The sequence below is a fragment of the Triticum urartu genome, chromosome 3A (assembly GCF_056163025.1).
Source record: "Triticum urartu cultivar PI428250 chromosome 3A, HENAU_Tu73, whole genome shotgun sequence".
Classification (NCBI taxonomy): Eukaryota; Viridiplantae; Streptophyta; class Magnoliopsida; order Poales; family Poaceae; genus Triticum; species Triticum urartu.
Window position 1 is genome coordinate 678245146 of NC_141875.1, and position 24456 is coordinate 678269601.

The 24456-nt window shown below is 40.7% G+C and overlaps 1 protein-coding gene across 3 annotated transcripts; it reads left to right on the forward strand.

Moving 5' to 3' along the window:
* Positions 1-4677: 4677 nt before the first annotated feature.
* On the forward strand, positions 4678-22984 carry LOC125545937 (uncharacterized). 3 transcript variants are annotated; one of them, XM_048709991.2, is made up of 9 exons: positions 4679-4835; positions 5063-5128; positions 7422-7512; positions 10770-10839; positions 15821-16077; positions 16944-17060; positions 20648-20696; positions 21587-22498; positions 22622-22984. In XM_048709991.2, the coding sequence occupies exons 3-8, from the start codon at positions 7423-7425 to the stop codon at positions 22480-22482; spliced, it is 1479 nt and encodes a 492-aa protein (XP_048565948.1). In that variant the 5' UTR covers positions 4679-4835; positions 5063-5128; position 7422; the 3' UTR covers positions 22483-22498; positions 22622-22984. The 3 variants fall into 3 exon arrangements, with proteins under 3 accessions (XP_048565949.1, XP_048565948.1, XP_048565951.1); XM_048709992.2 differs by lacking the exon at positions 10770-10839 and having other exon boundaries at positions 4678-4835; XM_048709994.2 differs by lacking the exons at positions 4679-4835; positions 5063-5128 and adding an exon at positions 15084-15570 and having other exon boundaries at positions 7490-7512.
* Positions 22985-24456: the final 1472 nt, after the last annotated feature.

The following is a 24456-nucleotide window of genomic DNA, read 5'->3' on the forward strand; positions in this document are numbered from 1 at the left end:
CTGGCGCCACGACAGCTCCACCGCGATCGTGCAAGGCATCCTGGAGCAGACCCCACACCAATGGCGAAAAGGGAGTACGGCCGCTGTGCTGGCTGGCTTGCTTGCTGTGAGATATGGCAGGAGAGAAACCACTGCACCTTCAGGCAGCATCTGCCGTGCGTGGCAAGAATCATCAAGCGCGTAAGAGACAGCATCGAGTTATGAAGAACCACAGGAGCTACATGCTTAGAGAGCCCCTTCGGGGACCCCCCTTGAGAGCTAAACCCCTCCTTGTTTCTAGGGTTTTTGGCCGTGCGTGGCACTCCCTAAAACTTTGATCCTAGGATCCTCACCACCATTGTTGTTTTTCCACTGCTTTCTGTTATGATCAATGAAAACGCCAGCAATTGCTGGATCTTAAAAAAATGATTTGTAGATGAAGAATTACATCTTACTACAGTCCTAGATTTTGAGCAATACTGTACCACCATATGGACATAAGCACTTATCTTTCTTTGAAGCTACTCTCTGAGGATCCACACTAGTAGCATTGTTACGGACATCATTACAAGTGCCTCCCAAACATGCAAGAGAGTCATAGACAGACCATAGCCTGAAGTTGCGATGTCGTGGAGAGAAAATCAAAGAGCCAGTCGAAAGCATTGCAAGGATTTTCTATGCAAACTGATACAAAATTCCTCCTTGACACGACACCAAACCAAACGAGCAAAAGGACATGGAAGAAAGAGATGTTAAATGGACGCAGAGTTCTTGCACCCGAGCTGTGAACAATAAAATCGAAACAAAATGAAAAATAATTGAAAAATTCCAAAAAATTTAAGAAACATTTACAAAAGTTTTAAGTGCTTGCAAAAATTCGTCATGAAATCACATTCCTAGAAGGCGTAGCAAAAAAAAAACAGAATCGGTACTCTGAAAATGCTACTTTCAAAAGCATTTTGGAGCACTGAAATTTTTTTTCCACGCCTTACAGGAATGTGATTCCATGACGAATTTTTGGAAGCACTTAGAACATTTTTCCAATGTTTCTCTCAACAAAAATTTAGATTTTTTTGATTTTGTTTTGATTTTACTGTTCACCGAGCTCATTTGAGCTCGGAGCAGAAAGGCATTTTTTATGTTAAATATGCTTTGTACGATTGCGGAAGCAACAACTACCGTCATCAGATATATGCATGGCTTTTAACCATTTGATGTCCCAGCGACAAGCAATCCTCTGTTACACTCCAAAGGACAATCTCCATTTTATTAGGACGGTTTATAGCCCAAATGGTCTTCCATTGCTTCTCTCGTCATTGAAGAGTAGAGGACAAGCCCTGCCCTTTGTTACTGTTTGAAGAAAAGAAAGACTCACACCTGGCCAAATTTGTAGCCAGACTTCACTTATAAGATGTTGTTCTTGTCATGAGACCATGAGAGGAAATCCTCCCCTCACTAGTAGGAAAAAGGCTATATATGATATGAACATTAATGGCGCACCATATATGTGATGCACCATTGCTATATAAGAGTGGCGCACCAGATACATGTGCGTCATTATTGACATATTACTAATGGCGCATCGCACCTGGTGTGTGGTGCGCCATTAGTAGTTTTGAAAAAAAAATTGTTACTAATGGCGCACCATGGGATAGTGCGCCATTACTAGTTGACATAGTAATGGTGCACCAAACCCACCGTGCGTCATTAGTAGTTTTGAAAAAAAAATATAAAAAATTTGTTAGTAATGACGCACCAGTGGACAGTGCGCCATTACTAGTTTTAACTAGTAAACTAGTAATGGTGCACTATCCCATGATGCGCCATTATTAACATTTTCTTTCAAAGCTATTAATGACGCACCATACATCACGTGCGTCATTAACTAACCTTGGTGCTAAATGCACCCCCCGTGGACCGCCTTTTCAGTTTTTAAAGAAATAAAAGAAAATGATAGAAATGTCAAAAAATAAAATAAAATAAGTTACCCATGTGATATGTGGTCTAGTTGTTGGGAAAATTTACAAATATGAATTTCGACTTTATTTGCAAAATCTCTCTGAAATTTAGTAAAATGGGCATAACTTTTGCATACGAACTCGGATTAAAAAGTTTTTTATATGAAAAATCATCTACTCGAAAAGTTACATCCGAATTGAACCGGGAAAACCCCATTCAACATCTTCAAAATCCCTAAAAACCTAACAGAACGAAAGATATAGGGCTTTTAAGATCTAGAGGGGGAAATGAAAAAAAAATCAAACTTACTAGTGGCGTACCATTTGCTAGGTGCGCCACTAGTAACAGAAAAAAAAATTGGTTTAAAAAAATTGGATTTTTTTTCAAAATATGATATGTAATATGACCAGGAAGTTTGAAATATTTTTTTCAAAATTTCATCACACTCATCAACATGAACAAAGTTCTAAACATCAACAAGGTTAATAGGATTGATATGATAGATATATCAACAAGTGCCTATGAAGTGAGTTGGTGCTGGGGTTGGATAGAACTGCGAAGTTAAGCTTGTTCCGGCTAGAGTAGTGTGAGGATGGTTGACCTTTCGGGAAGTTTGACCAAAGAGTGCGATTTGACTTGAGATTAAGCATTGACCCGAGATTAAGCCATAGTGACCTGAAATTAAGAAAAAAGCGGAAAAAAATTATTATTATTTTTGAAAAAATATTTTTTAAAAAAAAAATAAATTTTTTTATTAGAAGTGCGCCATTACTAAGCCAGATAGTAATGACGCACTATAGGTGCGCCATTACTATTTTGTTACTAATGGTGTGATAATAGTGGCGCCCTGTACCACCATTAATGGCCAAGACAGGTGCGCCATTAATTAGCCCTTTTCTAGTAGTGCCTCCCGTAATACTGGCAGGTACCAATAGGATCTGTTTGACAATAATATCAACAAACAAACTACGGACAACCTCTTTATTCCAAAATAATAAAGAACCATTAAGCAAGAATTGAATATTGTATTTTCTAGGTTGGGTAGCAAGGGAGTAAATGTACTAGGCAAGAAGCCCGGGATCCGGTTGTCCTTTAATATTATAATCTTAGCATCATTAACAGCCCCCTACCCCACAAGCTCATTTCTGGATGAGTTCACAACCGAATAACAAACTTCTCCATGTGAAAAAAGAGGATGTTTGGTTGTGTATCATTTCAGAAAACCACCATCACGGAAAATACCGCCCCTTGAGCACCCTTGCCCATAAGGAATCAGGTTCAGTGATGAGGCCAACACTATCGTGTTAGCATAGCTTGATTGAACAGTACCATGTCACGAAGCCCATCCCACCCAAGAACTTCGGCGTAGATAACCACTCCCCAGAACACCAATGCATTTTCTTCCAACCTTCCTCCATGTCCCACCAATGATTGGCGATGCTAGATTTCATTTGCTCACATGTTGAGATAGAAAGTTGGATGCAGCTCATGGAAATTTTTTGGGAATCGCATGTGCCACTACCTTAAAAAACCTCTTTTCCCCGTTCTGGACATGGGTCTACCACTACAACCATTAAATCCGCTTCCACACACAATCTGGCTTTTCAGAGCCGAACAAGACAACTCTTGGAAATGCAGCATAGGAAATTGTCCCGCCAAGCGGCCGGATGTATGAGAAATCCTTCTTTTGTGCAAGTTGGCCATCTCCTTCAACATTCCCAATACCGAGGTGATTTATGTCACCTCGGAGGCAGATCAACAGTAATTTTGTTTTTCATAAGTCATGGCAAATAGAAAATCATTGCAATTTTGCTAGGTGCTTGTGTTCACTTTTTTTAACATAGACCATGAAAAAATTGCTAGTTGTACTCTATGACGACATTTTTCTTTTCGTAGGTACTTTTTGTGTAGTAGTTTAACAAGTATAACATTGCAATTTTATCAGCTTATACAAGTATATTATGTTAGCTATTTTTATAATATGTATTTCTAGATTTTGGTGGCATTTTTATTGTTAAATATTTTTTCCTTAGTTTCTAAGTAGGTTTTCTGCATTTTTTTTCATGTTTACTACGTAGATGGCCTAGAATTGGACCCATTCCAAATAGCGAGAATTAGGATTGTTGATCCCTCTCGATCTCTCTTTCAATTCGAGGATCTAGAGAGGTGTTTTCATAGTTATCTCCGAGTATTTTCCATTCCCTTGTCAGCTCGTGCTACCATTTTTTTATTTTTTTAGGGCAGCCATTTTTTTATTTTGTTGAGTAACAGCCATTATTCTAGTTTTTTTAGGGAAGCCATTATTTTAGTCGAGCAGTGTCATTTTCCTGTAGGTTTTGTAGGGATCGTCAAGTGTTGCTACAAAGGCCCAATAGGAAAAGCCCACATGTAAATCTCTTAACTTTTGTGCACTTGTAAATATAGCTGGCCGAATGGGTCATGCCAACCAGGCCAGCCCGCGAGCACGCCCTGCACGGCCCGCCATGGGCCAGGCACGGCATGCAGCATGCGGCACGCCCTGCGCCGTGCTTGGGCTGCTAGGCTGAGCACGTGGGCCAGCACGACAGGCTGCATCACACGGGCCGGCACGACACGGCCTGTATAATAATCGTGCCTGGGCCGGGCCGTGCCGGACACGATTAGGATGGGCCGGGCCGGCCCGTTCGGCCAGCGCTTGTAAACCCGATTAGCTGAGGTCTGACACCGCTGCAACGGCGGAAGAACCACCAGATTTTCCAAATTTGGCTCCAGAAACCCTTTATCGCCCCCGCCCACCGATTGCCTCGAGGAGTCCAGGTGCGCCGCCTCCCCCTCCTCCAAGAGGAACCCTTCCTCTCCCCGGCCGCGCGGCGCGGCGCGTGGTGTCTTCCGCCGGTCGATTCTCCCGCGGAGTTCAGGTGCGCCGCCTCCCCCTTCCCTCTCCTCCGCCCCTCTCCTCTACCCCCTCTCCCCCCGACCCCGCGCCGCCTCCTCTGCAAAAAAAATCCCCAATGTCTTTTTGTTGACCGGCAAAAGAAATCCCCATCGACGGCGCATCGATGTGGCTAGTTCCCAAGCCTAATTTGTTTCAACAGGTTCCGTGTCGAGAGTAGTTCTCGACTCAAATCGCTTTGTTTTTGTGCAGAATCTCGGGTTTCTCAAGATACGTGGGCTTGGGACGGGTCGGGAACATCAAGAAATTCAGATTCAGGTAAATCCAGCATTCATTGCCACCAGTGGTGATATTGTTTCATGATGAGATTTATGCTCTGCTCTATGCACATTCCAGTGGTTAAGTCGAGGGCAAAGAAGAAGAAACCGGATTAACCACATACATTCCTAAATGTCGATACATCTTTACTTATGCACTAGAACGCAAGTAGAGGAGGGTAGGACACTTCTGAAAGTGGTGTTTCTCCCCTTGTTACTTTATATATGTGTACTGTAAGGGAAATCCTGTTAAAAGAAGTTCCAATAGATGTTTCCTTTATCGTACATAAAGGGGGCGACGACAGGGAGAGGCCTGGCATCTCGATTTTGGTGGTTTCAAAGTACATTTCACTGAAACGCATCTGCTTATAGGATAGGATAAAATCGTGGTAAATAAGAAGTAAACTTGATAGCCTATGACCCAATCCCATTTTGCAATTCCCCTATCGAATCTCATCTTTCACTAGGTTGCCATTTCCACTGAACCTAGGCAAGCTGACAATATTATTTTCCAAATCAAATTCCCTAACCCCAATTTACTTTTGTCTCTTGCTAATTAATTCTTAAGTGACTATTAGGCATTGTTCTAAATATCGGCCGATATCTTTACCTAATAACAAAGTGCCGATGGCTTTTGTTCATCCGTCATCGCACATTTGCAGAAAAGTCCCTGCACTTTCATGAAATCAACCCGCGGTCCCGATTTAAGTGAGAACATCCCCCCTTGGTTTCGGTTAATCAACTTACAGTCCTATTTTAAATGAGAAATAGAAAATGTGTCACTTTTTTGCAGAAATCCCCCTAAGATTTTGGTTAATAAACCTGCTGTCCGTCTAGAAAATAACATTTTTTATATAAATTCAAATGCTTTTAGAAAAATATTCATATATTTTAAACCATAACTCCAATTTTAACATGTTATATATGAAAATTGATTAGAAAAATGTGTAGAATATGAATATGATGTTATTTTTACCCGTTAATCGTTTTAAATGTTGTATAGGTATAGATTCAAGTGCTTCAATAAAAATATTCATATCTTTTAAACCCTAACTCCAATTTTAACATGTTATATATGAAAATTGATTAGAAAAATGCATAGAATCTGAATATGATGTTGTTTCACCTATTAATAATTTTATAATGTTGTTCAGGATGCAACGTTAATTAGTAGTGCATGACCCGTCTTTCTTTCGTACTGGTGCCGATTCAAATGGAAAATGAACACCTCAACAAAAACAAATTGGAGATGAAAGAAATCATCTATGACCATGCTTGTCTGTCGGCAAGAGTGGAAAGGATAAACGGCAAGACTGATAAGATGCCATGTTGAAATAAAGGACATGGACCTATTGGGGTCTTGAGTCATGGTTATTGTGTTAGGGGCGTGTGGTATTTTTTCTCTCCCGTCACGGATGCGATAACGCATATCCATCGCATTAGCTGGTCTAGCTGATTAATCAGCTGTCAGACCGATTTATCCATGTGGTCTGATTAATTGAATAGAGGGAGAGAGAAATTCAGGCTCCAAAATTTGGCCCGTTCCCTACTTTACCCCAAAATTGGGCGTTTTAGGCTAGGTCCCTTCCTTCCCTTCTTACCCTCCCCTCCCCTAGTTACCCTCGTTGGAGAAGGCGAGGAGCAACAGCTGCCGCCCCTCTCTGCGCAGTCGCCCCCGCCCTGAGCAACTGTCGGTGCTGTTCGCCAGAGGCGCCTCCAGTCCTCCAGGATCCAGGCACCCAGCCTCTTACTCCTGCTCGAGCTCGCCGCCCCATCCCTCACTCCTCTAGGATCGATCTAGTCGATCATCACAGCTGCACGGCAGACGAGCTCGTCGCCCCCTCCCCTGAGCTTGCATCACTTCCTGCTCTAGGTCATCGCCCCCTCCCCAAGCAGGCGTCCCCTCCCCCAACTCCTCTTGGATCCAGTCGATCCCTCGAGCTCGCCACCCCCTCACCTAGCAGTCGCCGTCCCTGTCCCCTGTCCATGGCGCCACTAGCAGCCGCAATTTTCCTTGTTATATTCATGTGTACAATAGCATATTTAGACGTTTAGTACATTGCATGTTGCTATGTAGCCTAAGATATATAGATATGGCCCTAGCTAACCCACCGATAAACGTGTTACCGATAAACTCAGTTAATAGGCTGATTCACCGATTAATTTGTACAATTATTTATTTATGTAGTTTAGTGTTGATATTGAGGTATGCATTTTATTTAACTTAGTTGAGTGTGTGATTCTTAATTTTCCTAGTTAACACAACTTTTTATTGGTGTACTTGGGTGGCTCAGAATGGACCTAATACTTCCGTTTAAAGTTGGAGATGTCGTAGAGACAAGATCCTATAATGTTGGTTATAGGGGTGCATGGTTCCGTTGCAAGGTACAACTTGCAATTTCTTTAACCATTGCTTGTTTATGTATGTAAATACATCTCTCTTTAGTACGTTTTGTCAAATTACTATGCATATGCATTTTCATAAATGATACTTTCCTAAATTATACTCCCTTTGTTCCATAATGTATTTTATACAGCTTTTTGAAAATTTAAGTTTGGTATACTTCGACAAGTTTATATATAGAGAAAATGTCTAAATTTTGGAAAATGTCTAAATTTATGACACGAAATATATATCATTAGATACATCATGAGACCTACTTTGATATTGTATTTATTTGGTTTTAGTAATGTTGATATTTTTCTCAATTAAGCTGATCAAACTATACAAGGTTTGACTTACAAAAATAGTAAGCTATATGCTCTATATTATGGAACAGAGGAAGTATTATTTACTTTTTGTGGTTACTATGACACATTTCATAATTTAGCATCTTAATTATGTAGCTATATCCCTGTCTTTTACCTCATTAGAAAAGTACTCCCTCTGTTCGGGTTTATCAGGCCCATTTCCAAATCTGAAATTTTGAGATTACAAGGCCCTTCATCTATCCTCCTAACTGTGGTGGTATTTACTCAGTGTCTCTCAGTTTCCAAATTGACATTAATTCCCCTGCATTCATGCAAGCCATTTTTGCCTTGTTATGAGCGTTTTTGGCATCAAATCACACTAATTCTCTCTCTTCTTGCTTTGCCTTGGAACTAGTGTTCTTTCAAGAAGGGCCTTGTAAACTCGAACAGGGGGAGTATGATCAAGAGTATTGATTCAACTTTGACATTCTCATATTTTGTCATGTTTGTTAATTTGCACTATATCTTGTGAACTTTTTCCATGCCAAGTTTGAGTTTAAAGATGCAACTCCAAAATCTTTTATTTGACACCCTCTATTTGTAGAGATCTCCTGCTATGCGTGTAATATCTCAAATTTAAACTCCAATTTTGCCTTTAGCTTCTCTTAGAATTATTATTTTCTCTCTTGCTTATGTATCGTAGCTCGTCCAACCTGACAGTGGTAGGAGTGCCAAGTTGCGTACCATCATTATAGGATTAGATAAGAGTAAATAGCATAAAACCACCACAATCAGTGTTAGGGTTCTGGAAAGTCTCCACATTTCAACTTCGTTCCCATTACCATTGATATTGTGCTAATTTTTTGCAAAAAACACTGATCACACAATTGGTTAATTACCATGTTTATGATTGGTTTGGGCCCATTCGTCAGGCTGTCGCATGAGATAACGATTGTAGGCGATGGACGCTATGTGGACGTTAGAGGCATTCTCTCAAATACTTGGATGTGCTGATGCTGCCATAGCTGGTTGTAGTGTGCGTTAGTCACGATACACTTTCCCCATGGCGAGCTGGTGTCGAGCACCGTCCAGGAAACACTCGACATTGTCGCTGCCAGCCATGAGCGTTGTGCCTTGGTTGAACAACACTAGAAAGTCCACTTTTTGTCGTGGTCGTAGCCAATGTCCACCTTGAGCCAAACCACCATGTCCATTAGCTTCACCTTCCGTTGTAGAGCCTCCCTCCAAATTAATTGGACAGAATCGGTGTAAATCGACAGCATGGTCTTCATCTTGTTCGTCACTTGGTATCTCCAGGACCTCCTTCGGCTCACCTGGGCTTTGGCTGTAACGCTGGTGATCTCCTCCCGCCTGCCATGGCCACCTAGTCACACCATTGCGCCTGGAGTTGCATGCACATGCTTGCTGCTAGCATGCCGTGCCAGCTGCTGCGGCGACCCCGATGTTCATGAGTGTTTCGTGAGTTGTCCTACTCTAGATCGACCAGGCATCCGATGGCTAGTAGTTTGCTGCACGTGTGAAGTTACCTAGCCTGAAGGATCCATCAACGCCAACTCTACGTGCATGTGTCTTTTGGGCAATTCGATCTGCATGCGCGTGATGCCGCGGCTCTACATGATAAGATCGTGACGTGCGGTTGTGACACACTCCATCTTCAAGGACCGAGGCCGGTGTGTGCGGTCAGCAAAACGTCACCGTCGCCAGGCGCTGGTGTGGGGGAGGTCAAAGACAAGAGGATGCGGCAATGATTTGTGGAGGAACAGGGAGGCTTTGAGGGATGGGAGCCCCGCCTCCCCAAATGCCTCGGCTGCAACGCCCTCAGTTTTCGCGAGCTCAGTGGGGACATTCTTGATGGCAGAACTACACAGGCGACGGGATGATCTGCGTGGTGTGGTCCACCTCGATGGCACATGCGACGGGGATGCATGGCGTCGGCGCACTGGTGGCAGGGAGGAGCAACTCATGCTCCGGTCGCAATTGCGTCAACATGCACGCAAGCTGTTCGAGGAAATGTTGTAGAGAGAAAATGATTTAAGAGAGGAGGGTTGATGCTGATGGGGGAGCCCCACACCCAACTTAACGGTCAATACAAATGGAGTTGACATTTTGTGCCATGTCCATGCTTACATGCAAGCTTGACTTTTCATATGCGTAGTCAAAACTAACCAACTGCGCCATTAGTGTTTTTATTAAAAATTAGCACAACATCGGCGGTATTGGGAACAAAGTCAAAATGTGGTGGTTTTCCAAAACCCTAACCCAAATTGTGGTGGTTTGATGCTATTTACTCGATTAGATGGACACGCCTAAAGGTGAGGATTCATCTTTCATGCCATATCTTGGCCATATGTATACCAACATTTGCGACACTTGGTACTTTTAGTGCTTGACAAAGTGTAGTAGTCCATGGTGGCCGCCGTGTCAAGGTCAGACTAGATCTCAATAAATACATGTCTCATGAGGTTGGTTGGTACCTTGATGATTGACAATGGACCACCAAACAGGAGGATGACACCCTATAGAGCAGAATTCTTAAGGTTTCACTACTTTCTATTGGCATAATCTCCACCCTAGAGGACTAAGGCACAACCCATGATGGTTTTGACGTAGACATCTAGCTACTGGACTTGTGTTATTTCATATGTCGTTGACGTGAGCCATCTCTTGGTCGTGTGGTTTAGTTGGGAGGTGTGTGTCTCTAGCAAAGAGTTAGAATCATGGTTCTCGGGGGCTACTTTATAGTCTTTTTGTAAAAAAAATGTGCATTTGAAAGAAATGTACCTTAACTAATAGTCTACTTATCTCATTTTGTGATAATCCATCTCGTACGTTCCACCTTGCATATTTTTACCTTTTGGTTTGGACAAAGGCCTATTTTGTTTTGTATTGCGAGATTGGATGTTGCTAAATCATCTCAATTTTACTCTCAGATCACCGATATGTGTATCAGGAGCGGTCACATGGAGTGTCAGGTGGAGTATATAGACTATCCAGATGAAAGTAAGGATTTGTTTTATGTTGAGAAATCAAGAATCTAATAATATTAGTTTCTTCTTTGAAATTTGTTATTTTGTGCTCTAGGTCTGCCCGAGTGTTTGTCTATTTGGATAATTGTTCTAATTCTTTGGCCTTACTTTTTGAGGGGAAGTTATGCTGATTATTGTAGTCGAGGCTATCTTGAGTTGACGGTGAACTTCACAAAAAAATTGTAGCTTAGCTCACTTTCCACCACTTACATTTCTTGTAGCTTACTAAGGCAAACACAAGGTTGTGAGGAGCAGCTTCACCTTGCTGCCAGATCAACACATGTTGAAGGCAGCAGCAGACCTTTATTTATGGCCTTTTAGAAGCCTTTACATCTCATATAGTTGAACACTCTAGAAAACATTACTTAAGATGCAATATTCCACTCATAGCTAGAAGGCTCTAAAAACTAGTAGATAAAGCTAAGAAAACAAACAAATACTAGGTTGTAGAAATAGTCAAATGGATTTGCCTTATGATTTTATTTTATTTTTCCCTCTATTGTTCCTCATCATTCTCCCCTGGTTGTTTGGAACTCGACCTCGAGTTATCTTCATAGAGCGCTTCTTCTGGGTGGTGCAGAGTCAAGTCTGCAACATGGAAGTGTTGGATATACCCATCTCGATTGGAAGATGTATCACATAAGTATTATCATTTATCTTCCTGGGAATAGAGAAGGGCCCATACCTTCGCTGCCCAAGCTTCCTTTAACACCTCCATGTGGATCTATGTTGGGAGTTGTTGCGGAACTCTGTAAGAGATTAAGCCAAATCTCATTGTCCCTTCTCTTTCTCCACAAATGCAACGGATTAGATTATCCAAAAAATTCTTCACTACTTTTGTTTGTCCATCTGTTTGTGGATGGGCAGTGCTACAAAATTTTAATTCAGTGTTGAACCGCTTCCACGAAGTGAGCTAAAATGCAGCAAGAAACTTGCTATCACGGCCTTAGATAATGTACCTTGGAACGCCATCAAGTCTAACCACTTCTCAAAAGAATAGGTTTGCCACATGATGAGCATTCATTGTCTTGCGGCATGGAATGAGATGAGCCATTTTAGAGAATCTGTCCACGACCACAAATACAACATCACTCCCTAGTCTTGTTCTTGGCAAACCGAAGACGAGTCCATAGGGATGTCCTCCCTTGGAGCAACAGGAACAAGCAAAGGCATGTATAGTCCTTGCAGGTTTGACATATGGGGCACCGTGAACAAACTTTCCAGCATTTCTCTTTAGCTGTGGCCAAAAGTAACGAGCTTCCAGGTTAGCGATAGTCTTGTCCTGTCTAACATGGCCACTAGGATCACCTGAATGGAGCTCTCTAATCTGTTTGTCACTTAGATAACTTCTTGGAATGCGTGAACAATCATTCTTGAAGAGAGAGCCATCTTGCACGAAATAGTCATCACCCAAAGTTATCGTCATCCTCATACAACTCCTTTATTTGATGCATGCTCGGAAGTTCAACCTAAAAATAAGTTAGGAGACATGCACAACAACTCGAAGCATGGGCTACTCGATTGGTTGCTCCAAATTTATGCACTGTTAAGCCTCTCTAGATATGTTGCCCAACTTGCTAGCATACGATCAACATGCTTTTGATTTCTAAAATGCTGGATTGATGTCAGTGTAAATGATGAACTCTTTAGGCAGCAAATAGACTTCTGAAGTTTTTAAAGCTTGGAAAGTGCATACAATTCTTGCTGACAAGTACTCCATTTCTGCCTTCGCTTAACTTCACGCCCCAACTCAAAATTCTTGTTGAAATAGGTAGCACTAGGACATGAGCTTGTGATAGTTTTTGCTTGATCTCATTGAAACTAGGTTCAGCTGCATCTGTCCATTGGAACTTTCCTTTCTTTAGATACTTGGTAATTGGTGCCATGATAGTGTTGAAATTTTTCATAAATCATCTATAGAAAGTTGCAATGCATCAAAAATTCTGACCTTCGAAACGGTCTCCAGAGTTGGTCATTCTTGGATTGCTTCAACCTTAGAATCGTCAACACGAATACTGTCGCATGTTATGACAGATCCTAGGAAAAAAAGTTGTGTTTGCAGGAAAACACATTTCTTAGAGTTGACTTAGAGCTCATTTTCCTTTAATACTCCTAGCACCTTTCAAGTGTGCTCAAAGTGTTCATTCTTGTTTGCTATGGATCAAGATGTCACCAAAATAAACCACAACAAATTGGGATTAGAAGGGGCGAAGGACTTGATTCATCAAGTGCATAAAGTTACTTTATGCATTTGAGACTCCAAATGGCATGACCAGTCATTCAAACAACCCTTCCTTTATCTTTAAGGTTGTTTTCCATTCATCCTCGGGTCTGATACAACTTTGATAATAACAACTTCTTAAATCTAGCTTTGTGAACACTCTTGCTCCACTAAGCTAATCCAACATATCATCTAGACGAGGAATAGGTAATCTTTACCTTACAGTGATTCTGTTAATGACTTAACTGTCCACACATGCGCCAAAATCCATCTCTCTTTGGCATGAGCATGGTTGGTACAACACATGGGCTAATATTTCCTTGAATGTGCCCCTTTTGCAACAATTCCTCCACTTTTTCCTTCAATATATCATGCTCTTTTGGGCTAATTCGGTAGTGTGGAAGATTAAGAAGACTTGCTCCTGGAATTAAGTCAATTCTATGTTGAATTCCTCTCATCGGTGGCAGGCCTTGTGGCTCTCCAAGTATGTTATGAAATTCAACTAATAAGCCACGTACCTTTATCGGAGATGCAATTGTCGGGTGCTCTTCTCCTTTTACAATAAGTGTAGCAAACAAATTTGCCTCCTTCAAGTCTTCCATAAACTCATTAGAGGTGTGGGAGATAGCTAAGGTACTTCTCCCCTCCTCCTTAGAGGTATTATTACCATCAATTTGGTTTGGTAGAATAATGATATTTCTCTTGGTCCAAATAAAAGAATAAGAACTTTTCTTCCCTTTATGTGTAGTATCCACATCAAATTTCTAAGGTCTCCCAAGAAGAATATGGCTGACCTCCATATCAATCACACCACGCAACATATTTGAGCGATAATTCTTGTACAAAGAAAGTGGCAGGTTGCATTGTATGGTGATTCTCATATTCACTCCTTTCTTGATCCACCAAATAGTGTGGGGATTTGGATGATCATGAGTTTCAAGCTTTAAATGGTTCACCAAATTATGAGAGATAAGATTCTCGCAACTGCAACTATCAATCGCTAATTTGCATACTTTGTCATCACCATGCATTTGCTCTCAAATATTTTCTTCCGTTGTGTGTCGTCAGGTGTGGTGTGGAGCATAGGAGACGCTAAATCACACATACCACCTCTCCACCTTCTTGACAAACCTCTTGTCCCTCTACATCTTCATATTCGTATTCTTCCTCGTCGTCTTCACCATCATGGATAGTTGTGTTAACAAATTTCTCAGTGGGCAACCGCTGGATACGTGTAAATGTTCACCACATTTATAGCATTTTGGGCCTTTATGTGCCTTACCCTTGCCTCTAGTTTGCTTCGGGATGCGTCGATCGTTTTGCCTTTGGTGGAGCGGTCTTTTCTTCCACTCTATTAGTGTAACTCTTCGATTACAGTATGAGGATATGGGGCCTTAGTTGTCCTTTTTGTCCTCACAAACCTCTCGGCCTTTAAGGCTATAGCTTGTGCTTGATCAACTGTCCGGATTTGCTGCATTATCAATTGATCTTGAATAGTATCATTGAGATCATTGATGTACCTTGCGACTTGTTGATCTTGAGTCTCACAAGGTTGCACCTTACTTGTAGCATTAGAGACTCCTCCGTGTAATCTGAAACAATCTTATTTCCTTGTGCATAGTTCTGAAATTGGATAAATAGGATCTTGTCATATCAACAGGCAAAAATCCCCCTTTCAAAAGACTCTTCATTTGCTAAGTTCTCCTATAAGCATGCATTCTTCTTGAAGTCGATGCCAACATGCTTCGGTTCCTCCTTTCAGCTTGTACGCGACCAAAGGAACTCTGATCTTTCGGAATATCCATGACCTCAAAGAAAGTCTCCACTAAATATAACCAATCAAGGCACCCTTCAGTATCAACCTTACATTAAAAGTTGGGGTCTCAGCGTTCACCTTATATGTATACCTGGCATATGTAGGGCACCCTTCAGTATCAACCTTACATTAAAAGTTGGGGTCTCAGCGTTCACCTTATATGTATACCTGGCATATGTAGGGTTGGGTACTCTTCGATATGCAGAGATCGGATTCTTCACCTTCAAAAGCTTCAACATAAGTTGGCCTTCTTGAAGTATGCTGAACTGTACGTTCTTGTGGCGGTGTTGCACCAAGATTACATCCCTTTCTTCATCGTTGAACAAGTCCTTCTCTTGATAAATCTTTTTCATTGGTAGCAGGGGAACACACCTTTTCTTGTCATCTCAACCAGCTGATCGAATCTGCGGTTAAGATCTTCATGCGATGCTTTCATTTGCTGTTCTCAGGCATCTATTCTCTTCTCCAATTGCTTTATTGCTTGTTGTAACTCGCTCTCAAAGAAGAAACCAAGAACTATTATGGATCAACAAGGCTCTAGTACCACCAGAGGCAGCACAAGATTGTGGAGGAGCAACTCCACCTCGTTGGTACAAAGTGTACAACACAAGTGTTGAAGGCACTACTTCAATGTCCCGTACTAGATATTGCTCTACATGCAGAAATAGGTGAATCTGCCCTGCATTGACCCAGTCAACTTAGCAAGATGTTTTGCCGTGTTTTAATTCTAATAGATGTTGTACACTACTCGTGTGAAGTTGAAAATGTATCAGAAAGATTTTTTTTGTGATTTTGAGTGTTGGACTTTAGGTTAGAAGAGTAAAGTACTGTACAATTGTGCTAACAGACCTGAAATAGCACATAATTTATCTGAGACTGTCTCTAGTTTTCTAAATTATTCCTTTTATGTACTGACAGGAAGGAAATGGAATAGACTCTTCAAAATCCCCCCCAAATGCCGTAATCAGAAAGCAAGTCAGAATAGGGAGATCATGCTACGACCTCCTTTTCCTCGGTGGTGTTGGGAGAATGATATTGCTGAGCTTGGGCCACAAACGGATGTTGTAGCAGTTGTAAGCAGTCCTTGGAAAGTAGGTGACTTGATTGATTGGTGGTACACTGATTGTTTTTGGACTGGGAAAATTACCGAGTTGATGAGTGATGACAAAGTTAAGGTAATAATTTATTATGGTGAACACTAATGCCACTTGCTTGGCCCTTCTGTGAAATCAAATAGCTATCCACTGTTATTTGAACTCATTTTAATTGCCTTGTTCAAAAAGTTAGCAAAATTTTCATGTTCAGAAAATCACATGAGGGTTGGAGTATGAATGAATATTCTTGTTTATTTATATATAATGATTTCTCAACTTATTATGCTTTTTTGACTAGATGCAATTTATTTTTCTTTTTTGATTGAACACAAGTTATTTTACTGTTTTGACTCAAGTTTTTATGCTTGCCATATTTGCACATGATTATTTATTGAACATGTTGCATGCATGCTGATTTCAATTGTGCTTGCTATATTTGCAAATTATACTAAATATTAATGTGTTGTACTGGTGATGCGATAATGTGAAACGACGAAGGGAGTAAAATACAAGTTGTAATTTATCACACATTTAATGTTCCTTAATGGTAAGACAGAGACATTTCTTAAAAAAAATCACATTCATAACACTAGGAGAAGAACCACAACTGTAAATATATCTGCCACTAGTGTTGTTGGTACCAAATTTTGCTGGTGTTATAGATGAAAAATTGAGACTGGTCTCAACCAAAGTATGAGGGGTATGGCATCCGAAAGAAGGCAATGCTTTCTATTCTAGCAAATTTTTTTGAACGTCTCTTTGCACATATTGTTTTGTTGTTTTGTGTGTAATGTAATGCTTTCTTGTTGGCTTTTATTTGTAAGGATAATAAACTTATTTTGCTTTTCGTTGCTCTAGAATATATTTTACAATACCTGCATTTATGGCTACATTTGGTGGTTACATTTAATATGAGTTGTATTGTGCTTTCTCTACTTGGTTTACAGATAATTTGTCCTGAAATACCATTAGGTGAAGGTGGATGTTGGGTTGCCGATCCCAAAGACCTGAGGCCAGCGCTTGATTGGTCCCTCGAAAAAGGTTGGAGTGCCCCTCTTTCACAGGTAATTGCACCATCATCCACTGCTTGATGAAAAATTCCTATTTGATATCATCCTTCTTGATAGTGCTATAAATCGTTTTTCGAATACCAACGAACACATTTTTAACGGGTGGTAAAGATCATGTGCAATTAACAAGATTCTACATCGTATGTTAAAGTTCATATGCAACTAACATAAATCTACATCATAGTTTCAAATACAATAGTGAGCTGATCATTTAGATCCTAATAGCTAGGATCTTCAAGTCCATGTCATAGGATGATTCTCTATTATGAAAATGTAGAGAAGAGCACTACTAGAAATTATTATTAGCAAGAGCAAAATTAACCTTTTACTCCATACTCAGTGGCTCTTTCTGAGTGTCTACTTGATTATTGTTTTTCCTTTTTCTACCGCGCCCTTATTCGATAGTTTACTGAATCCAATAAAGTTAATCTCTTAAGTGGTCATGTGGACTAAAGGCTTTGTTGTTGTTGTTGTTGTTGTGGTAAGTGGATTAGTGTCATGTGGCATACAACATGATATGGAATAAAAACACAGATGTGGGGAAAAGACAGAAAAATAGATAAATCAGATCATTGTTGGTACTCTAAAGACTAGGGGGTAAAACGTTGAAAAATACTCTAATATAAAAATTTCCTTGATTGTATGAATTGATCAACTCCCTAACAATGTGTCTGAAATACAAAGCGAAACTAAAAGCAGAGAGAAATCTTGAAATTTTTTGATCGTGATCTCTTATCGCTACCTTTAGAGGTGTTGATATCATATGCATCCATGAAACCAAATGGAAGGGGTGGAAGGTGAAGGTGGAGGATACCGACTTCAAGCTGTGTTAACGGGGACAACTACAAACAAAAATGGAGTAGGCATATTGATCAACAAGAGACTCAAGTATGGAGTCGTAGACGTCAAGAGGCAAGGGACCGGATTATCCTAGTCAAGATGGTCGTTGGGGACTTAGTTATCAGCGCATATGCCTCGCAAGTAGGCCACAATGAGAGCACCAAGAGGGATTTTTGGGAAGGCTTGGAGGAGGGCATAGTTAGGAGTGTACCTATTTGCGAGAAGCTCTTCATAGGACATCTCAATAGCCACGTGGGTACATCTAACACATGTTTTGGAGGGATGCGCGAGGGCTTTGGCTACGGCGGTAGGAATCATAGAGAGGATGTCTTAAGCTTCGCTTTAGCCTATGATATAATCGTAGCTAACACCCTCTTTGAAAAGAGAGAATCCCATCTAGTGACTTTTAGTGGCGGTCAACACTCTTAACCAAATTGATTTCGTCCTCTTGAAAAGAGAAGAAAGTCATGCTTGCCTGGATTGTATAAGGTGATACCTGTAGAGAGTGTTGTCCCTCAACATAAGCTTGTAGTGTCCGATTTCAGCTTTCAGATTCGTGTCTAAACGGGATAAGTGCGTCGAAGTCGTTAGAACGAAGTGGTAGAAGCTCAATGGGGAGGCAACTCAGGCTTTCAAGGGGATGGATATCAAGGAGGGGCCCTTGGGAGGAGGGCGGTGATGCAAACAGTATGTGGATGAAGATGGCGAGTAGCGTTTGGATGATGGCTTAGTTTGGGGTGACCAGGGGAAGTAGAAGTGACCTGGTGGTTGAACGATGATGTCCATAAGGCTATTAAGGAGAAGATCGTTTCAGATGCCTACATGTGGATAGGAGTGTAGATAACATAGAGAAGTACAAGGTGGCAAAGAAGGCCGCAAAGCGAGTTGTGAGTGAGGCAAGGGGTCGGACGTATGAGGACCTCTACTAGCATTTAAACACAAAGGAAGACGAAATGGACATCTGAAGATGGCCAAGGTCCGAGAGAGGAAGGTGAGGGATGTCAACCAAGTTAAATGCATGACGGAGAAGATCAGCTTCTGGTGAAGGTGGCGATCAAGCACAAATGGCGAGAGTACTTTGACAAGCTGGTTGATGAAGAGAATGATAGCCCTACCATTGAGCTGGACGACTCCTTTGATAATACCAACATGTGTTTTGTGCGACAAATCCAGGAGTCCGAGGTCAGGGAGGCTTTATAAAGGATGAAAGGAGGGAAGGCAATGGTCCCTTATTGTATCCCATTGAGATGTGGAGAGGCCTTGGAGACATAGCGATAGTATGGCTACCAATCTTCAAGAACAAGGGGAGTGTTCAAAGTTGTACTAATTACCGTGGAGTTAAGCTGAAGAACCGTACAATGAATCCATGGGAGAGAGTCATTGAGCACCACTTAAGAATGCCAAGCGTGACCAAAAATCATTTGGTTTCATGCCTAGGAGGTCGATCATGGCAGCCATTTTCCTGGTGTGACAACTTATGAGGAGATATAGGTAGCAAAAGGACATGTATATGGTGTTCATTGACTTGGAGAAAGGCTGCGATAAAATTCCGCGGAGTGTCATTTGGTGGGCCTTGGAGGAACACAATATCCCAAAAAAGTACATTACCCTCATCAAGGACATGTACGATAATGTTGTGACAAGTGTTTGAACAAGTGATGGTGACACTGATACTTTACGATTAAAATAGAACTGCACCAAGGTTGCTTTGAGCCCTTTTTTGTTTTGGTGATTGATGAGGTCACAAGGGATATCCCATGGTGTATGCTATTAGTGGGTGATGTGGTGCTAGTCGATGATAGTGGGACAGGGGTTGATAGAAAGTTAGAGCTGCGGAGAAAGACTTGGAATCGAAAGGTTTTAGGCGTAATATAGAACTAAAACTGAGTGCATGAGGTGCAATTTTAGTACTACTATAGGTGTTGAAGTGTAATATGGATTGCCTAGCCTATTCCATCAGTTTGGACTTTTGGTTGCATTGACTAGTGCATGAAGCTACCATGTGTGATGTGGAAAGTCAACACGTGAATAGACTCAGAGGTATGGCTCAGGAGGCCTATACGTGGACACAAAGGGGGAACAACAATTTTTGGACAAATTGCAAAAGCTAGGAGACCTTGGACCCTGATACCATATTAAGCTTCATGCACTAGCCAATGCAACCCAAAGTCTGAACTGAACCTGGGCATTTCTTAGGCCGGGCCGGGTTTTGGGCTGGGCTTTTAAAAGACCGACACTCAATAGTCAAGCCTGAGCCCGGCCCGATCAAAGAACTAGCCATAGACAGGGGTGCGTGGAAGTTAGCAATTTACGTGCCAAAACCATGACTTGGTTTCAAGATCTTGTGGGTTTCAACTCTAACCTACCCCAACTTGTTTGGGACTGAAAGGCTTTGGTGTGTTGTGTTCTATCTGTTCACACTTTACAATCTGATTGTCGGTCCTGATACGGCTTACCAGTTAGATTATTTGTCTTTAGATATGGCTACCCAGTTAGTAAATTCTCTAAGATGGAAATAAATAAACAAAGAAATATGCTTTTAATTTTAGCAAAATTTAGTACTTCCTCCATCCCATAATATAAGGCTTTTTGTAACACTACACTAGTGTCAAAAAACGTCTTACATTATAGGACAGAGGGAGTATCAATTAATTATGTAACTAATATATATATTTATTTATTCAATCAGTTAGATATTCATTCCCATATAGTGGAATTAACAGTTCATTTTATTGTACCAGGAAAACGGCGAATGCTGGCATACTGCTCGTTTGATTGCAGGGAACCAAGGTATTACTATTACATTTAATTGTGACATGCACAATTTTAATATTAAGATTATTTTCTGCTTATATGCAGAAATTTCTCACATAGTTAAAATTGTAAGGACTTAATTAGCGAAAATTGCTTTTGGAGCTCGGCCTCCATGGAGGCCTCCAAATTCAAAATTCATACTTTTACGTTTCAAAAAATTCTGAAAAAATACAGATATGCATGAAGGCATAACAGACATTTGTTTAAATTTTCAGTGCAAAATATGTTGAAATGAGGGCTGTGCAAAAAAAAATCTGGAGTTTCTTAACACATGATACTATTCGTCCTCCCAGGCCATGAATTTGTCTTTTTTGTACAGATGGGATTTCAAGGTATTTCATCCTAAAAATTTACACACATACACATAACATCCTTGTTTACTTGCACAATTTTTTTTCAGATTTTTTTGGAACCGTAAAGTTTGAATTTTTCAAAATTTTCGAGCTCCAGTGAGCTCGGTCACCAAAACGATGTTCTCCTTAATTAGTATTCTACACAATTTTTTGAAACTATATATCCAATTCCACGGCAAGGCGCGGGGTATCATCTAGTTAATAAAACCCTTAACCCATTGCGACTAATCCTTTTCCAGGAAATGACCAATGCAGTACATGCCTTAAAGAACTTCACAATGATCACACAAGCCTCCTATAATCTCAAGCAAAAATACCTCAGAACCATCACTGTAATGCACCCTCTTGCCACTTGCCAGTGCTGCAAAACCCTCATCACTTGCCAGTGAAATCTTAGTGATTACATTATCCAAAACCGTCATCACTAACGCTCAAATTATTTTTAGAGTTACCTTGTATACTAGGGCACTTAACTTTTTTGCACCGTAATATTTGTTTGCTATTGGTATACAGATACATTAAGTAGCAGCTCTGATGAGGAGGACATTGAGCAATCTTGTGATGGTAACAAGGTACTACAAAGATGCTTGAATGGATCATTTGATTCATTGGAGCAAGAAATAAGAAAATGCCTGAATGGAGCATCTGATACACCAAAGGAGTTGGTCGATCAAGATGTAAAACAGCCAGCCAATAGAAATGGCAGGTGCTGCCTGGAAAGTCAAACAGACAGTGAAGGGGAACCACAAAAATGCATGAATGAAGAGCCTGGCGTGTCTCTGGAGGCCATCTGTTCAAAAGTGCAACTCGCTCCCAGTGAAACTGGTGAATGTTGCATGAACAGCCAAGCAGACTGTCCGACGTCTCCTGTGGCCAATTCAGGACAGTCTCCTCAGTTCATTACCAATGAGCAATCAAGTACCCCCAATTTCAAGAAACTCAAGACCTCAAGTGAGCCTGACGCTTCTCTCGAGGTCACCAATACAAAAGTGCAACTCGCACCCAATGAAAATGGTGAATGTTGCATGAACAGCCAAGCAGACTGTCCGACGTCTCCTGTGGCCAATTCAGGACAGTCTCCTCAGTTCCTTACCGATGAGCAATCAAGTCCCCCCAGTTTTAAGAAACTCAAGACCTCAAGTGAGCATGCATCAGTTAAGCCTACTGGCACCGTTAGCGAGGCCACGATGAAACTGCGGGAACTAGTAAACAAAGTCAAGACCTCAAGTGAGCATGTATCAGTTAAGCCTACTGGCACCGTGAGCGAGGCCACGATGAAACTGCAGGAACTAGTAAACAAAATCAGACGGGCCCAAGATCTCCTGCAGTCTGTTGACTATGCTCCATCAAGCATAGTGCTGGCACCTTGGAAATTTCAGGAAAATAACCCATGGCAGAAGCGTAACTGAAGTTACGTTTATTCTGGTAATTAATCGTCTTGCTCAGGATTTCCTGTTGCTAGAAGTTAGCTTCTCTATACCATCTGATGTCGCTAATCTCAAATGAATCTTTTTTTAATTAGTGCACCAAATTTCTTTTGCCGTGCAGTGCCTGAAGATATATAGCGGTAGTGCAGATGGACTGATCCTGACTCGGTTGTCCTGTTCGGACAGGGAGTGATACCTGACCATCTGTAGATAGTGATTCAGAAAGGCAACTGGTCATTTCCAGTATTGTAGCTAGCAGCTGTTGCATCATTTCATCGTACATAGCTCGGTGGTGTCGTTTGGTCAGTGTCTGTATGCTCGTGCGCCTATGATTGTAATCTGATGTGCGCAGGGCCGTCTCATGTCCAAGAAAGACCATCTTTCTCTGCATGATCAGGTTAAGACACTAGGAACAGTCTAGTTTCTGTTACTGCTATCTGCAATTAAATTTACTGTCAATAATCAAGAGTTCTGTTATTGGTAATTGGTTTGAGAATGGATGTACTCTAACCTTGCATCATCGTAGATGAACTTGTGTGCTTTTTCCAACTTTCGATGGACTCTCATGCCATAGGCCATAGGCTGTCTTCAGACCGGGTCGATCTCAGCATTCGGGCCATCATGTACATTTCTGGTTCTCTCTTGAGATGACTAGATTGTTGGCAGTGTATGTGGGGCGTTGGAGAAGCTGAAACAGTGGATTTCCGGGGTGCACGAGGTGTGTTTTGGTCGTATTATTTTCTCTTTTTACACATGGTATAAATGGTCATGTCATTGCACAAAAGCTATTTGAGATAAAAATAAAATATTTTTTAAATGGGTCATACCTGAATATTTTTTCAAACACATAAAGGTATACTGTTAGATAGGTTTTATAAATTGGATTCAAAAAATCCTTGGTGCCTTTGCAAGGGAGCTCCTATTCCCCGCTTCATGAAACATGTTGCTATATTCTCACAATTTTTTTCTTGAGACAAAAAAAACTTGTCGGTCGCGATTTGTTGTGTTTATCTTGTTTTTTTCACTCTCTTATCTACCCTTGCTCTTCTGGCTCAAGAAAAAAAGGATGATATGTTCTTTTTAAAATTGGTGTAACCAAAAAATGTTTGGAAACTATTCCTGAATTTTGAATTTTTTGCCAACTCAAAATTAAAAAAAGATATTTATGAATTTAGAAAATGACCGCAATTTGAAAAATTGTTGATTTGAGAAAATATTCATGGTTTTGGATTTTTTAAAACAATTTAAAAATGAAAAAAAAGAGAAGAAGTAAAATAAAAAGATAAACGGCAAATACCAAAATAGAAAAGACAAGAAAGATCTCTTCTATATCTAAATAGCTAGCCCCCACTAATCTATTTCTCAAGCATGACACCTCATCAAGCAACATGCATTAGAAAAGGTACAGCTATATTTCCTATTTTTTTTCCCACGAAGACCTTTTGCTCGCGAGATCCTATTTGACCGTCTGTGGCTCAAAATGTCGACTAAACGCACACAGGGGCGGGATCAATCGGGCCGGGCCATCTCCTGCAGTACGCATCCATTTAGGAACCTTCTAGAGGTTTCCAGCCAGTTTTTACTGGTTTAGGAAAATTTGTAGAAGGTTACTGAACCGGTTCTTCTCGTCCTTTTTTTTCTTTTATTGTTTCTTTTTCTTTCTTTTTGTTTTTTCTGTTTCTTTTTTATTTTCTTCTTTTTCGTTTCGTTTAGTTGTACAATTTAGAAAATTGTTCCAATGTCCAAATTTGTTTGTGTTTCCGAAATTTGTTCATTATTTTAAAAATTGTTTGCAATTTTTCAAAAAATAATTCATGCTTTACAAAATATGTTTGTGTTTTTTTTCGAAGTTTTAGAAAAAATGATTCCATTTACATTTTTTTCATATACACAAAAAGTGTTTGTATTTTCAAAATTGTTCGGGATACTCAAACTGCACCTAGTTTCAAAATTTTG

What these genes read in the sequence shown, in the direction of transcription:
- LOC125545937 (XM_048709991.2), top strand. Translation starts at nt 7,423, where the DNA reads ATGGACCTAATACTTCCGTTTAAAGTTGGAGATGTCGTAGAGACAAGA. An exon ending in GTGCATGGTTCCGTTGCAAG is followed by an intron (nt 7,513 to 10,769) that starts GTACAACTTGCA and finishes TTTTACTCTCAG; the next exon opens with ATCACCGATATGTGTATCAG. An exon ending in TATAGACTATCCAGATGAAA is followed by an intron (nt 10,840 to 15,820) that starts GTAAGGATTTGT and finishes ATGTACTGACAG; the next exon opens with GAAGGAAATGGAATAGACTC.